The sequence below is a fragment of the Glycine max genome, chromosome 15, assembly GCF_000004515.6.
Source record: "Glycine max cultivar Williams 82 chromosome 15, Glycine_max_v4.0, whole genome shotgun sequence".
In the NCBI taxonomy this organism is placed as follows: domain Eukaryota; kingdom Viridiplantae; phylum Streptophyta; class Magnoliopsida; order Fabales; family Fabaceae; genus Glycine; species Glycine max.
In genome coordinates this window covers 5,590,322-5,606,187 of record NC_038251.2, presented here as the reverse complement: position 1 = coordinate 5,606,187, position 15,866 = coordinate 5,590,322, and the positions used below count along the sequence as shown (strand labels likewise).

Below are 15,866 nucleotides of genomic sequence, written 5' to 3'. Positions count from 1 at the left end.
TTAGTTGCTGTTATGCTTTCCTTTCTTCAAGCAAAACATATGAATATTCATAACACCCCCAGCAAAAAGTATAAAAGAAAACATTCTAGTCAAGTGTATACAGAATAAGTTTTATATATAAGACTTGCTTCTCTTTGTCAGTTCCAGTACTATTGCAGTCATCACGCGGAACTGGGGCATCAACCACTTGCATGAGTGATTCTCCGGCTATTATCATTGCTATCGTCCTTGACCACGACATGGTTTTGTTTTGTTTAACTTGTGGAGCTCAAGTTTTTATTAGAATTTGGTTACTTTTTACAAACATTTGGTGTCCTTAACCCAAATGAATTCTCGAACTACTTTTGGAGCTATATAAACTTTCCACTTCCTTTCTATCTTTAATTGTACTCTAAGAATAAATTTGTTACCATATAGTAAAAAAATATCCCAATTAATCGTAAAGAATTACACTCGAAATTAATTGACTTGGTCACAGTCCAAAGATAGAAAATTATACTGTAAGAATATATATATATATATATATATATATATATATATATATATATATATATATATTGATTTTATACATTTATTTAATTATAAATGATTATATATGATAAATTTGTTAACTTTTATAAAATTATCTTAAATATTATATTAAAATTAATTTGTGATAAAATGATAGTGTATTACCATTTAACTCAAAAAAACTACTCATTTTTTTAAATTGAAAAAATATTAGTCTCCAACTAAAGCTAATCCAAATTAAGCTATTTTTATTTAGAACAAAGAATTAAAAAGTAGTTAATTCAAATTGTTGGGCCAAAGTAAAAGCCCATTAATAAAGCTTTAGGCCCGTAACCTGTTCATGTGGCAGTGAGGCGATGACTATGTTTGTGTCGTCTCCAACCAAACTAACTTTTTATATTACGTTTCTGTTAGTGTTAGCAGAAGAGACAGAGAAGTAAACAAACCCTAGTGAAGGAAGAGATGATTCGCAGAATCATCGCAGTGGTGAGCAGATCATACTACACGAGCAGGTCGAAGAAACCGAGCCTGTACTCGAAAATCAGCCCCCTCGGGAATCCCAACACTAGTGTGGTACCGGTGCTCGACGATTGGGTGTTCAAGGGGAACAAGCTTCGTGTCGCAGAACTTCAACGCATCATTCGTGACCTTCGCAAACGCAGTAGGTTCTCCCAAGCCCTCCAGGTCAGTCACTTTTACTTACTACAATTAAATGCCACTCACTTAGATGCAACAATGTGATCAGCATAACTTGTGGAGTTGAGAAAAATGTTTTAATTTCAAAATTGTGAACCCTAATTGATGGATAACTTGCATTTAGGGGTGTTCGTAGGCCGATTCCGGTCGATTTTGATAAAATTAAAGACCCAACCCAATCAAATTTAATCAATTTGGTTTTCACAATTTTTTTTTAGATCCAACTCATGGATGATTTGATTTGGTTTGGACCAACATGTTACCCATTTAAATTTGATATTTTTTCTTAGAATTAATATTTTATATAATAATTTATCCAAATATACAGTATAATTAATACAATATTATCAAATGTCTGAAAATATTAAAATTTATTTGATACCATCAACAATAGACTAATATAAATTAAAACAAAATATTCTTCAACCAGATTTACTATAATCCTTTGAATCATAATTATGTCCTACAAATTAATTTTTTGTAATAAACTTTATTGCAATCAAATTTGCTTAAACAAATGAACAAAATATCATCAATTAATATTATAAACATGATAGAAAAATAAATATGAACAAAAAGATAAAACAAATAACAATGTATTTGAAATTGATTGGTACGGTTCGGTGCGATCCAAATTCATAAACGATTCAACCCAAATTGTTTAGATCGATTTGGGACAATTCTGGTTCACGGATGACCCATACCCGCGAACACCCCTACTTACTTGGGTCAATGAGAAAGGGCTCTAATAAAAAAGGGCTCTATTTGGTCCCGAAAGTTCTTTTTTTTTTTTTTTTAATAGTTCCAGTTGGTGTTTTTCTAATTTTGGTTTCATAAGTTTTTTCGTATACTTTTAGTTCCGGTAAGGTTGTGTTTTTTAAATTTTAGTTCTTTAAGATTCTAATTTTTTTATTTATAAAATTTGCACTTGTAGGGCCAAAATTAAAAAAATGCAAACTTACAAGATTAAAAATAAGCAAAATATCTTACAGGACCAAACTTGAAAAACCACAAATTTGCCGGGACTAAAATTAGAAAAAAGTGCTAACTTGACCAAAAACATATTTAAGCTATGAAGAAAATAGTTATACATGTAACTGCTTTATTATTGTTCAAGCATGATTTAATTTGCAAATAAAAAAGTTGGTATTTTTTTAATTTTGGTTCCGTAAGTTTTTTTTGTTTACTTTTAGTTCCGGTAAGGTTGTGTTTTTTTTTTTTAGTTCTTTAAGATTCTAATTTTTTTATTTATAGTCTCATAAGTTTGCACTTATAGGGACCAATTTTTTTTTAAAAAAATGCAAACTTACATGACTAAAAATAAACAAAATATCTTACAGGATCAAACTTGAAAATCACAAATTTAGAGGGACTAGAATTAGAAAAAAGTGTTAACTTGACTAAAAACATATTTAAGCTACGAAAAAAATAGTTATGCATGTAACTGCTTTATCATAGTTCAAGCATGATTTAATTTGCAAATAAAAAAGTGTGGTTTGGTTTTACTTATTGTGAAGCACCATGTTTGGAACGGCTCTTTGTTTATATGCTTCTACTTTTTATGGCTGCTGCAGATATCTGAGTGGATGCACAACAAAGGTGTGTGCATATTTTCTCCAACGGAATATGCCGTGCATTTGGATCTGATTGGCAAGGTTCATGGATTCTCTTCTGCAGAAACCTATTTTGATGCCTTGAAGGATCAACACAAAACCAATAAGACCTACGGTGCTCTCTTGAATTGCTATGTTCGCCAGCGCCAAACCGATAAGGCGCTGTCCCATTTGCAGAAAATGAAGGACTTGGGGTTTGCTTCATCGCCTCTGACTTATAATGACATTATGTGTCTATATACAAATATTGGACAGCATGAGAAGGTTCCGGATGTGCTTCGTGAGATGAAACAAAACCAAGTCTTGCCAGACAACTTCAGCTACAGGATCTGTATAAATTCTTATGGTGTGAGGTCTGATTTTGGTGGAGTGGAAAGAGTATTGAAAGAGATGGAGACTCAGCCAAACATTGTCATGGACTGGAATACTTATTCTATTGCGGCCAATTTTTACATAAAAGCAGGACTTACAAGGGATGCGGTTTGTGCCCTAAGGAAATCTGAGGAAAGGCTGGACAACAAAGATGGCCAGGGTTACAATCATCTCATCTCTCTTTATGCCCAACTTGGACTGAAGAATGAGGTCATGAGAATATGGGATCTGGAGAAAAATGCTTGCAAGAGGTGCATAAACAGGGATTTCACGACCTTGTTAGAATCTCTTGTAAAGCTTGGGGAGCTCGATGAAGCTGAGAAAATACTCAAGGAATGGGAATCCTCTGACAATTGTTATGATTTTGGAATCCCAAGTATTGTAATCATTGGGTATTCACAAAAAGGTTTGCACGAGAAAGCCTTAGCCATGCTTGAAGAGTTACAAAACAAGGAAAAGGTCACCACCCCAAACTGTTGGTCTATAGTGGCAGGTGGATACATTCACAAGGGTGAGATGGAGAAAGCATTTAAGTGCTTTAAAACAGCCCTCTCTTTGTACGTTGAAAATAAAGGATGGAAGCCAAACGCAAAGGTGATTGCAGAACTATTGCGTTGGATTGGTGATAATGGCAGTGTTGAAGATGCAGAAGTTTTGGTCAGCTTATTAAGAAATGCCGTCCCAGTGAATAGACAAATGTATCACACCCTAATCAAGACTTATATACGAGGTGGAAAAGAAGTGGACGACCTTTTGGGCCGCATGGAAAAAGATGGCATCGATGAAAACAAAGAAACTAAGAAAATCATTAACAAGAAGAATGCTTAAAGTGATGCAGTTAGGGACCAATTTGAAAGAGTAAAACATTGGGAGAAGTTACGTTTGTTCACCTTTTCTCCCTGGTCATCCAGGTCTTCAAGGTCCTCAGTCCTTACGTATGAACAAAGATGATTCCATGCCCACCAAAAATGAAGCTCTGGCGGGATGTGGTATCCAAATCTTCTCGTTCACATCCTCAGCACATGCATCCAGAAATTAAATCTGTCTTCTCTTAACAAATTTTTGCAAGGGGCAGCTCTGGTATAATCCGAGGATAATACTCCTTCACGGGATTTCAAAGAAGCTCATGGAAATACGAGGTGGGGGTCAAATGTTTGCAGGTTCAGAGTGAGAGAACAAGAGCAAGTTGGACTCCTCGTAGGTTGCTGTAAAAACTGCGGGACATGCCAAATCAAGATCACTTTCAACTCTTTCTCTGCTTTTCTTCACAACATCCAATACAAAATGTTCTTTTATTTATTTATATATTTCAATGGATGCTTTGGTTAGTGGCTACAAGCCAACAACATTTTTAGTTTCATAATAATCAATGCTTCAAGTTAGAGCTGAGTTTTTATTGTCAATGTGGTATATGGAATGATTAAATGAGTCACTTATATTTTATTTGGCATTAAGCACGACTATCTGAGTATGATGTCTGAATTGGCTCTATGAGATTGTCAAATTAGATGTCACCTTATGTTGTTGTAGATGAGATATTCTTTTGACCACATCAATATATGCGTGTATTCCTTGATACGTAGTTGAATAAATTGGATTCATGTTACTTGAGGCTTGAGCAGATTTCAGAAAGAATAGAAGTTCAATAAAATAATGGGATATGAATTAAATTTATAGTTGCAAAGGATTCTCATTTGCTGGTAGAGAATGCTTGCGGTTATTGGTTCCAGATTCAACCTATTTTTCTTTTCCTGATGTCCTGTGTTATTGTTTTTAACCAATCAAAACTACAATAATGTGACCTGCTCTGTTTCTACAATATTCCTCTATAATCCAAAACAGAGGAAGTAAATACATAAAGAATCACACTGGTCTGTTTTGGAATTAATGTGACATAATTACTTTACTATACCTCTGGAAGTATTCAGGGTTATGTTATTCACCTCAAGCTATTTAATGCAAATGCGGTTCAATTTTATGTTACTTTGATTTTGTATACCTGGTATGGCCGTATTTCTTCTTCACGGGAGGAATACGTGCAGATCTTAAAATGAAGCTAAAGAAGTCATCTTTCAATGTCCGTGGGGCATCAAATATTTTGGTACTATATTTACTACAAGCACTGTATGGTTATTACTGAATGCAGCGGGGTGATTTGGAAGCTAACACGAACTCAACATTTCCACCCTGTCATCTGTTGTGGTGGAGGACAGATTACGGGTTTACTCTATTAATTTAACCCAATTCTTTGTAAATCTTTTTGTACTCAAACCATGCAAGTGATTGCAGAACTTTTCAATAATATTTGCTCCAAATGATAACTTCTGCAAGTCTCCCTTTTCCGCAAATTTAGATGCCACTATCATAAGCCTAACTGACACTCCATGTGTGCATCAAAGGCAATTCAAACATTCAGAGACTACTTTAGTTTTAAGTAAAATTCAATTCAACAACTAAAATGACATTGCTGACTGCATACCGCTTACCATTTTCAGGGAGTTTAATCTTTTTTTCTTGGCATTGAGTAACATTATTCTATATTATTATATAGTAATTAACAAAACAGAACATTCACATCATCATATATCCAATCCAACTCACACACTAACAGTAGCAACTAGCAACAACACTTTGTAAAGAAAGTAAAAACAATAAGAAATTCAAAACCGCAATAGATCGAGATCAGTTTCCACCGAAGACTTTGGCGATCTTCTCAGTAGGCACCAAAGGAAGATAAGCAGAAACCCTGTAACCTTTCTCAGCAGAGGAAACAACCGCCTCGTTGTACTTCTCGGTGCAATAGGCAGCCTTGGGCAACACAACATTGGCCACCTGAGGGAAGAGCGGAAGCTGGTTGAGCTTCCGCCATGCAGACACTGCGCACTGCTCCGCCGTAGGCTCGTACTTGGAGTAAACGGTCTTGGCGTAGGCGGAGACGCCATCGCGGCGGACTTCAGAGACGACGGAGCAGGCCTGGGAGGAGACCTTCTTCACGTTGGAGGGAACGTGGCTGTCTAACTCGGCAACCTTCCGATCCGCGTATTTGAGGACCTCGCCGGGGACAAGGTGGAACCTATCGTAGACCGGAGCCACGACGGTCTTCACGGCCTCCTCCACGGTGTCGACACCGGGCTTCAGAGGACCCGCGCGCTCCTTGGCGTATGAGTAGAGGATGGCGCAGCGCATCAGAGCCTGTATGGTCGCGAATTGCACGAATTCCAGGTACTTCAGTTCTTGCTCCTCTGTTCTCTCTTCCTGAAAATTCAATCAAATTCAAACCCTAGATAAATAAACAACACATCGCAAATAGAATACTCTCGTCCTGGAATTTCAATCAAATTGAATCCCTAGATAAACAACACATGGACAATAGAATGCTCTCATTCTGAAAATTGAATTAAATTCGAACCCTAGATAAACAACAAATCGAAAATAGAATAGTCTCATTCTGAAAATTCAATCAAATTCAAACCAATAAATGGAAAATAGAATAATAAGGATGAAAAGGGATAGAACGTACGAGTTGTTGAGGTTGTGAATCGGCGTCCATGATCGAAGATTGGTGTGGGAGTATTAGGTTTTGGTGAAAATTGGGAAGGGTAATTGGGAATTTCGGTTTAGATTTTGGTGGAAATCGGAAAAGGGATTTGGAATATATAGAAAGAAGAATGTGCAGTTGTGGGAATGGGCACGAATTTAGGGGTCAAGTGGGAAACAAAGAGTTATGCTCAAAATGGGACGACAAAACGCGTTTCTTTATATATTTTCCTAACTGTGCTGAACCAAGTCTTGTGAGAGAGGGCTGACGCTATTTCTTCCACGTTAAGTTTCAACGCCGCAACGCAAGTTTTGTTTTAAAATCGAGAAGAACCTAGAATAATTCTTTAAATATAATTGATGTGTGTATTTAAACCAGAATATTCCAACCAAGTGATTCAACACATTGATTAATATACTGAAAATTGTTAGGATATTACAATAAGTAATTAGACACAGCTAATAAATGTATTGAAGATTAATAAAGTTTTTTACTTTTAATTTTGTATCTAGTTTAAATATAATAATGTTGTAAATTTTTGCTATTTTATTATTTAATCTTAAACTATCCTGTATAATAAAATTATTGATTTTTATAATAATTATTGTAAAAATTATACATAAAATAATATTTAATTAATTTATTGTTAAACTCTTCAATTTTTTTAATTAATATAGCCCTTGCTAGTATTGTGTCCGTTTGTTTTTTTTTAGAGGCATATTTTAAACCAACACGTACAAGTATACAACACATGGTATCAATTTCGGCCTACCCATGGTTTTTTATTTCGGCAAAAAAGATATAATATATAAAGGGCACAAGATTTTTTTTCCTAAGGTAAAAAAAACACGGATGTTTTCAACTTAGTGGGTCAAAAATTAAGTTCGTTCGTAATATGTGATTGTCACTTATCTATGAAAATTTTTCTGATAAATAAATAAGTTATACTCATATGAATATAAGAGAACCTTACACTGTTTGAGTTATATAAAGGACACAAGATGAACCAACCAAGGACATCCTAAAACCTTGTTTCACCGGCTTAAGAAATATTAACGATAAGAATACCCATGGTTAATATGTCCAGTTTTTGTTTTTTTATTTTACGTGTCCAGCTGAATTTTGAGAGTTTGTTTGCCCAACTTCATTTTAATTTGAAAAGGTATATTCTATGTTGGGCTGTTTTTAAGGGAGGGGCCCGTGGATTTAGAAAATAGAAAACAACCAAAAATTATTATTGGGAAACAATTTTTTAAAAATTAACTAATCAAACAAGTATTTTAATATTTGAAAACTAAAAACAGTTTTTTACAGTCCTGTTTTTCTTAGAGCTTTCGTGATCAACTAACTATCAACTGTTGTAAATTTGCGAACCTTAGGAAAATTCTTATGTATTCCTTTGGACTTGTGTTTGTCTAGAAGTATCCACCAATATCCCATTGAACAACATTGACTTATTATTTTCATGATCTTATTTTCTTAATTTTATTTATGAGTTAATAAATTTTTAATTAATTAAAAATTATTTGTTATCTCTCTTTTTTTTAATTATATGACTGTTTTTTTTTTTAAAAATAACTACTAGATAAAAAGAATAAAAAAGGACGAGATATTCTCTGAATGGAATGAAATGAAATATATTGAATTCAATTTTTTTATTGAAATTTTTTTTATAGTTATTTATTATTCTCAGAGGAAAAAAAAATAATCCACTCATATTTCATTAATTTAAATTGAACTAAATTAACTTTAAATTTATAATTAAACATTGGATTATACTACACTAACTCCAATTCTCATCACTAAAAAAGTGATACACTCAAAAAATACAGATAATTCGTGAATTTTATGAGCAATTTGTGCCCCATTCAAATTATCTTTTTAAGTCAAGGGAATAAATGGTGCATCTTTTGCTACACATATCCAATTTCCAATAGTATTATAAATATCAAACTTTAAAAAATAAATAAACATAATGTTACACATATCCAATATATAATATAAAGAGATTGATAATAAATTTGAAAGAGTCGAATTGCACAGTACAAGCATAAGGCTTACAAATGTTCAGGATTAATTATTTCATGTTATTTAAGTGTCAAAACATGATAGCTTTGTTTTGAATAAAACTAAAAGAGAAAACAAAAAAAAGTAAAATAAAAAAAATGTGTTTTTTGAATGAATAAAATAAAAAATAAAAAACTAAAATAATATCTCTTTACTTATTTGGATGAGATAAAACAATATGCAATAATATTTTTATATTAATTAAAAAAATTGTTCTATTATTTATTCTTAACCCAAAATTATTTATTATCTTTTTAAAAAAATCTTATATTGTGAAAAATAATTTATCTTTTAAAAATTTAGAGAGAGAGAGAGATGCACCAAAATCATTTTTGTCATAGTAAATGTAAATGGAGAAGGATTACTAAATTTTGGAATTCCTCCTTTCCATTTCAATATACTTTCTTCCACTTTTGTTTTAAAATAATAAAAAAAATAGGGGAAGAAGTAGAATTGATATTTTTAAGTGTCCAAAAAAAAAAGAGGGGAAGGCATGAGAGGGGGGTATACACGTAACACAGTTAGGTGAAATGAGAGGGCAGAATTGTTTTTACCTTTTAGCTGTTAGTTTCTGTTATGGTCTTTGTTTTGCCATTTTCTGAAGAGAGAGAGAGAGAGAAGTCAAGGGGAGGGTATTCGTATTCTGAATTGAATTAGATTAACTTTAAATTTATCACTAAACTATTTTAAATGATGAAGTAAGAAAATCTAACATTAAATTGTGCAACTTTTTTTCTTCAAAAAAGATTAATCCTGAGGTGACATTCTTCAATTAGATACGGTTGCAACATCTAGTTAAGTAAAAATGTGGGGGGCTGCAAACGAGAAAAACATGCCTTAGGTAACAAGAGACCCATTAGTCTTTACATATGATCGCAAATAGAGCTACAGGAAACTACTAGATCGATCAAATGTAGAACTAAATATAACCCAAACAAAGAATGCAACATACTGCTTTATAATATTCATTCATTGCCACTCGGAACTCCTTCACAGCTCTACGCACGTTCTTGTATTCTTCCTCGTCCTCTGGATCTGCCATAAACAGAACTCAATCATATAACTTAAAACTCAATTTCAAAACAAGATAACATAAAATTATCTATATATTATTTTTATGTAACAAGAAATAAGAAAAAGCAATGGTCAATTGATTTTGCATCTAGGAATGCATCACCAATTCTTCCTGAATTTCAATACTTGGCCAATAGCAGAGCAGCATATGAATCAACTATCTGCAAGGCAATAATCCTCAAGCTTAGGAAGCACATACAAGTTACAGCAACAGCATCATAAAATACATTTTCAGAAAATGAAAATATCTATACTTTCGTACTAGATATAACTTGTGATCAATAAAATATAACACAAATCTGCTTCTACAAAAGTCATGCAGCTAAATAAATGAACTTATGACGATAAAAAGAAATAGGAATCCATTTTTCCAGAATAACATGAAGTACCATCTATATTTTCTGGTCGTGAGAAGTCCATGCCAAACTCGATTTCTTCTGGGAAATCTTTGGGAGGTTCAAAAACCACATGCTCATATCGTGATTTCTTATTCAAATCCTTCACAATTCTTTCAGGAGGCTCCTCAGAATGCCCATGATAATTAAACAAAGTAGACAATACTTCTTTCTGAAGGTCGTGTTTTTGTTTCTGTTGCTGATATAATTCTGTTCCTTTAGTTGACGCTATGTTTCCATCAATATTATAAAGAAAATACAAATTACAATCCAAAACATCATAAAATGAGTTGATTATGCCGGTAGAGCACAACTTCAATTGAAACAAATATAAAGTAGAACTCCCTGATCTTTAAAGGTAAATAGGATGATGCAAAAAGTAGTAGATATTAACAGAAAACAAAATGTAGAAACAAAAAAGTAAAATATACCCTCTGGTATAAATTTAAATCCTGAGACTTTCTTTGAGTTGAAGGTGCTTCAGATTTTGGTTTCATATCTGTAAACTGTAAAAGTATAGTTAGCTTGAACAACAATCTCAGAATCTAGATGACCATCAGAATTTTAATGAGGACATAAAGATACAATTTTCTGAACAAAAGGTGAAAGTCAAAAACTACGAATACAAAACCATCACCAACAAAGCAGAACAGGAAGCCAAAGGCTATTTTTATTCTTCGATAATAATCATGAGCAAGAATAAAACAACCTATAATTATTTTTTACAAAACATTCCGCACTTCTTTCAAATGATTTGGTTATAGAAACAATTTATGTCTATCATCATTAGACATCATTCAAGAGGAAGGCTGGCACGTGGCAAACAACTTTCACAACAGGATTACAGGAGGTAACCCTCTCCTTTCTGTAAAATCTGTCCCGAGGTGAATTTACCAATCCTTGCACCCATTGCAAAGGAATTTCGAAATTTGCAAATTATAATATCTTCAACCAAGCATAATTGAAAGAAAGTAGCACAAGTAATCCGGGCTGAGCTTCAAACATAAATAAATAATCTTGGTATTTGTTAGGAACCAAGAATTGAAATGAAGAAGAAAATAAAAGATTTTATTGACTAGTAAGAAAAGAACAAAAAATAGGAGAAAAAATTCTCCTCCAAGTGTTTCTCCTTCACAAGGGATTTTTCCTTTAACAAAGAACTAATGCTCAATCTACAAATGATAAGATCCCCTCTCTCCTATCCTTCTTCCCCTATTTATATCTAATAAACCCTTCTAACTAACTAATTAACTCATTAGTAGTCTAACTATATTAACTGACTCTTCCTTCTCCTTGTATCCTAACCGTATTCATACTTACTCTACCAGCTGAATCACCAAGAACAGCTGTCCTTTTGCCTGAAGCCATATTTGATCGATCTAGTAGTTTCCTCAAGCTCTGGATGATTGCAATAAATATTTTATTAGGCATAGGCAACAAGTGCTATTTCTAAATGCACAACAATGATGCCATGGAAATTAGAAATGACACTAGAAAACACAAGATCTAGGTAGTCTGAACCGAAAAATCATGATTATTAATAATCTCAATGTTAAGGATGAAAACTATATTTTCTTATTTATCTTAGAGAGAGATAAAATCAAAGACAAATGTTTTAAAAAAAAAGAAGACCAAAATTCAATCATTTATTCATTTTACAGGGACGGAAAATAGTGGATTTCAAATTTTAGATGATGAAAAAAATTATAAGACTCAAACTAACATTCTTTCATTTTTAAGCCAAATATATGTAAACTGTACTGGAAAAAAAATAAACAAATAATATACTAACACAATTTTTTTAGCAGTAGACAACAGGAAAATAATATGTTTTTCTCTTTAGTCACACAAGAACCATGACAGCTAGTTAAATGCACATGATCCGGTTTTTAAATCCCACAAATTAAACTTCATACCCCTCTTTCTAGTCCTCAAACCATGCAATTAATTGCAGCAAGCCTTTAATATTTAAACACTTGAGACTCACAACAAGCATGGGGTACCTAAAAATGGGCACATCAAGACTCACAAAATACTTGATATATTTGCTTTTTCTAAGTGTGGCATTTTCCTCTGATGCCAGCATGTTCCCTCCACCTTCAGGTACAGACCCTGATCGAGGTATGCATGGACGCGGCACTGGCAGTCTAGGACATGGTGGAATGGGTCCTCTACTTTGTACACCTCTCAATTGTCCTACCCCAAGTGGATTCTGTGGTGTAACATACATTAACTTTGAACCTCAACCTTGTAGCCACCACGCACACCAAAACAATGAAATACTAGAATAGGCTATGGCTATGACTTTAGCCCCTATGATCTGATTATTAAATTGTTCCAACATTTTTTTTTTAACCATTGTTCCAACATGTTAATGTTCTTAGCATGATAGCCAAATCAAGTCTATTCTGCACAGGCTGAAACGTTTCTGGACTTGATCATATGTAATAACAATACGTATATATTAGTGCACACTGCCAATAATTGCTGAATAATATACAGCAACAATGTGTTGTTGAAATAGTTGTATGTTTGTCAGGTTTCTTGAAAAATAGTTTCACACTCAGATTTATGGAAACGAAAAGAGGGAGAAAAATTAAAGAAACGAGTATTGCTTATAAAGTTACAACAAGAATGATTCTGCTGAAAAAGTCCTTTTTAACATAGAAGTAACATACATTTCTACCAAACAACTTCAAGTACAAGGTTTTTGCAGTGCCTGAACTCTGAACCTTATTACTTGGGGATGAAATGGGGAGTGCTCACTTCTTCCCTTCATTAGACATGCATCTACAAACAGAATTACTAGGACATTTTTAGTTATTTTTACACCAAGTTTGAATTTGATCATACTTTTTTAGTAGTGATCAATTATTCTCCCTTGACTTCAGCAACTGCATCAGCCCAATTAGCAGCACTTCCAGTGCGAGGAATGCTGGGAATCTTTGTGTACAAATCCACCTGAAAATATACACTCAAGATGTTTCCACTGTCATCTTCATGCGCAACAGCTTGAACCTTGTGCAGTGGATGATCAAAGCTTGTCAACCCACTTCCATTGATGAAAATGCACCCTGCATTCCAATTGAAGAAGTAAATGAAAATTACAAAGCATTCTGCCTAATTGGGAGCAGCAAGGTTGCAGAAAATGTTAAGATTTTGTTTGGATAAACTTCTCAGTAAGCACTCATAGGAGAAAAAAATAAGAAGATAAAACCAACTTTTGAAGAAGCTAAATAAAAGTCTAGCTTATACATTCACTAATTTTAACTTGATTCATTTAAACTTCTTGTTTTCTTAACCTTAAGTACCTATTTATTGAAAGTTTATCTGAATAGGTCCCAAATAATTAAGACTTCAGCGTAACAGCTCTCAGGTTAAATGGTAACCATAATAATCAAATACTAGTTATTTTTTATCGGAATTGAGAAAGTTGAGAGCTGAATGGAAAGATAGTAAAGCTAAACTAACCCGGAGGAAAAGCTGCACAAGCTTGTCCACATCCCTCTCTGATGATTGTAGGGTCATCAGAACAGACTAAGGATCCATCTCTTGCCATTCCCCATTGAAATTTCACACTTCCTTCACGATCCTAACATATGCAGCAAGCAATTATGTCAACCAACACTAACTAACTATCCAAGTAGAGTAAGAACGAACAAAAGGTAACCCATTTGTGATCAGAATTCACCCTGGCTATAAAAAGAGTATATGTCTTGGCATCAAAGATGATGAATGCAAATTTTCCATCAAGATGTTTAGCAACTTGGTCAGGTGGGTAGGGAGCGCGATCTCTTAGGGCCTTATAGGCTTCAATCACAATCATGGCTTCTGTTGCTTGTCTTGGGAGCCCATAATGATGTCTAAGCTCAGCTATGTTTGCTAGAGCTCCCATAAAAATGCAGAAGATATCATCCAAAACAACAATACACCTGCAGATACATTCACAACAATGAGAAATTAGTGTTTTGGTGAATATTTACAAAATTAATTTTAAATGGCATTGATTAAATTGATTTTACAAATTAGTTTTGAAGTGAAATAATTTATGTTTAAATATTATTTTTTTGTCCTGGATCAGAGATCATCCCTAACACACTAGGACAAAAACTAATCTGCTTGTAGTCCATGATTGTTGCTGACCCAAGAAAATTGTACATAACAGAGGACATCAAACACAAATTCTCTTGTTAGATAGATCGTTCCTCCAAATGTGAATACAAGGGAGCCTTGCGCCACTACATAACCCCAATAAGTTTGTATTCAGGATAGTATAATTTTTTTATCCTATGCAAATGCTACTTAAATTACTTCAACTAAAAATCGATTTTGGACTAGAATCAATACTTCAAAGTTGGACTAAACATGTGAATATTTACTTAAAATCACATTATCTGATATTTAAACGTGATTATTAATAATCTAATCTGAACCCAAATACAAAATTGAATCCCGAGTAAAAGGCAGAAATTTTTTTTAAATTGAATTCATGTAGTTGCTTCACTGATTTACAAGTACATACGGTTTTCCAGTGTAGTTTTGGATGAAATGCATGATGAGAATTCAAAGCTAAGAACTATTTTGAACTTATAGTACTACTGGATTCTTTCTTTATAGAAAGCCATTTCAAATAAACTTTATATCTACCTGGGGTGTATTGGACTTTCATCTTCATGAGACAGAGCCATAAAATTCCCATGTGGAAGGTTGTAAACTGCAGAATCTGGCCACAAAGATTGAAATTTCTGTACAATTTCTTCTGGGGTCTTTGAATTATTGGACCCCATTGCCGGAAGCCTCAGTTCCTCCGGTGGTTTTCCAATGGCTTTTGCAAACACCGCCAACATTTTTGCTTATTAGTTTGGTTAGTTAAAATTCAATGGTTCTTCAGCTTGTGATATCCTCAAAGCTGGTTTAGCTATAGACTTCCATAGGACTGGGGTTCAACTAATTTGTGATGAAACCATTAAAAAATTCACAAACTTACAAATAGTGGCATTGGAGATTATGTACGTGGCAACCTCACAGGATGGTTTCAGATTCCGTGGTGATACGTGTAATAATACGTAACCAAGATACAAGTTACATGCATTCAAAGTGGTACCAAAAGTCATATTGGTCTGTCTACTTCAATGGCAGTCTTTGAAAACAGTCCCATTACTCTCCGAAGTCCGAACATTTATTTTATTTGTATTATTAAATTTTTACTAACTATTGTTTATTTATTTTAATTATTTTCAATCATATAGATTTGAGATGTATTTTCTCCAACAATAACCCGAAATCTCTATTGTGCATTTGTGTTTATCCGTAAGCACGGACCAAGCCAATTACGTCTATCCATAAGTAACTTAGGTTTGGACTATTCAAAAAACATTTATGCGAGTGATATATATCGCACCAATCCAACGACGCTTATCCATTTGCAACTTTGGACTATATAGCAAAAGAGTATTTACATGACTGAAAGACAGAGTGATCTAGGTGTTTCTTCCCATTCCTGCAAGGGCAAAACTGGGAAAATGTTTGATAGACAATATTGTGTAATAAGATTTATGTTATAATAAAAACAAAGATATATATAGATAAATGAGAAATATT

At 33.5% G+C, this 15,866-nt stretch overlaps 3 protein-coding genes and 1 long non-coding RNA gene across 4 annotated transcripts; 1 reads left to right on the top strand and 3 right to left on the bottom strand.

Annotated features, from left to right (window-relative positions):
* The first annotated feature begins 845 nt into the window (after positions 1-845).
* Positions 846-4,720, top strand: LOC100805658 (pentatricopeptide repeat-containing protein At4g21705, mitochondrial). The gene is made up of 2 exons (XM_003545888.5): positions 846-1,194; positions 2,781-4,720. Exons 1-2 carry the CDS (start codon positions 973-975, stop codon positions 4,017-4,019), a joined length of 1,461 nt encoding a protein of 486 aa, XP_003545936.1. The 5' UTR covers positions 846-972; the 3' UTR covers positions 4,020-4,720.
* Positions 4,721-5,705: 985 nt separating this feature from the next.
* LOC100527222 (rubber elongation factor superfamily protein) lies at positions 5,706-7,022 on the bottom strand. The gene is made up of 2 exons (NM_001249673.2): positions 6,712-7,022; positions 5,706-6,446 (listed from the first exon to the last, which is right to left on the bottom strand). Exons 1-2 carry the CDS (start codon positions 6,739-6,741, stop codon positions 5,874-5,876), a joined length of 603 nt encoding a protein of 200 aa, NP_001236602.2. The 5' UTR covers positions 6,742-7,022; the 3' UTR covers positions 5,706-5,873.
* Positions 7,023-8,742: 1,720 nt separating this feature from the next.
* On the bottom strand, positions 8,743-11,818 carry LOC121173610 (uncharacterized). The gene is made up of 5 exons (XR_005888783.1): positions 11,586-11,818; positions 10,697-10,771; positions 10,260-10,493; positions 9,510-10,031; positions 8,743-9,394 (listed from the first exon to the last, which is right to left on the bottom strand). It is a non-coding gene; the product is annotated as an uncharacterized lncRNA (long non-coding RNA).
* A 1,102-nt stretch (positions 11,819-12,920) lies between these two features.
* On the bottom strand, positions 12,921-15,239 carry LOC100798222 (stem-specific protein TSJT1). The gene is made up of 4 exons (XM_003545877.5): positions 14,913-15,239; positions 13,957-14,197; positions 13,737-13,857; positions 12,921-13,339 (listed from the first exon to the last, which is right to left on the bottom strand). Exons 1-4 carry the CDS (start codon positions 15,110-15,112, stop codon positions 13,137-13,139), a joined length of 765 nt encoding a protein of 254 aa, XP_003545925.1. The 5' UTR covers positions 15,113-15,239; the 3' UTR covers positions 12,921-13,136.
* Between the last annotated feature and the right edge of the window lie 627 nt (positions 15,240-15,866).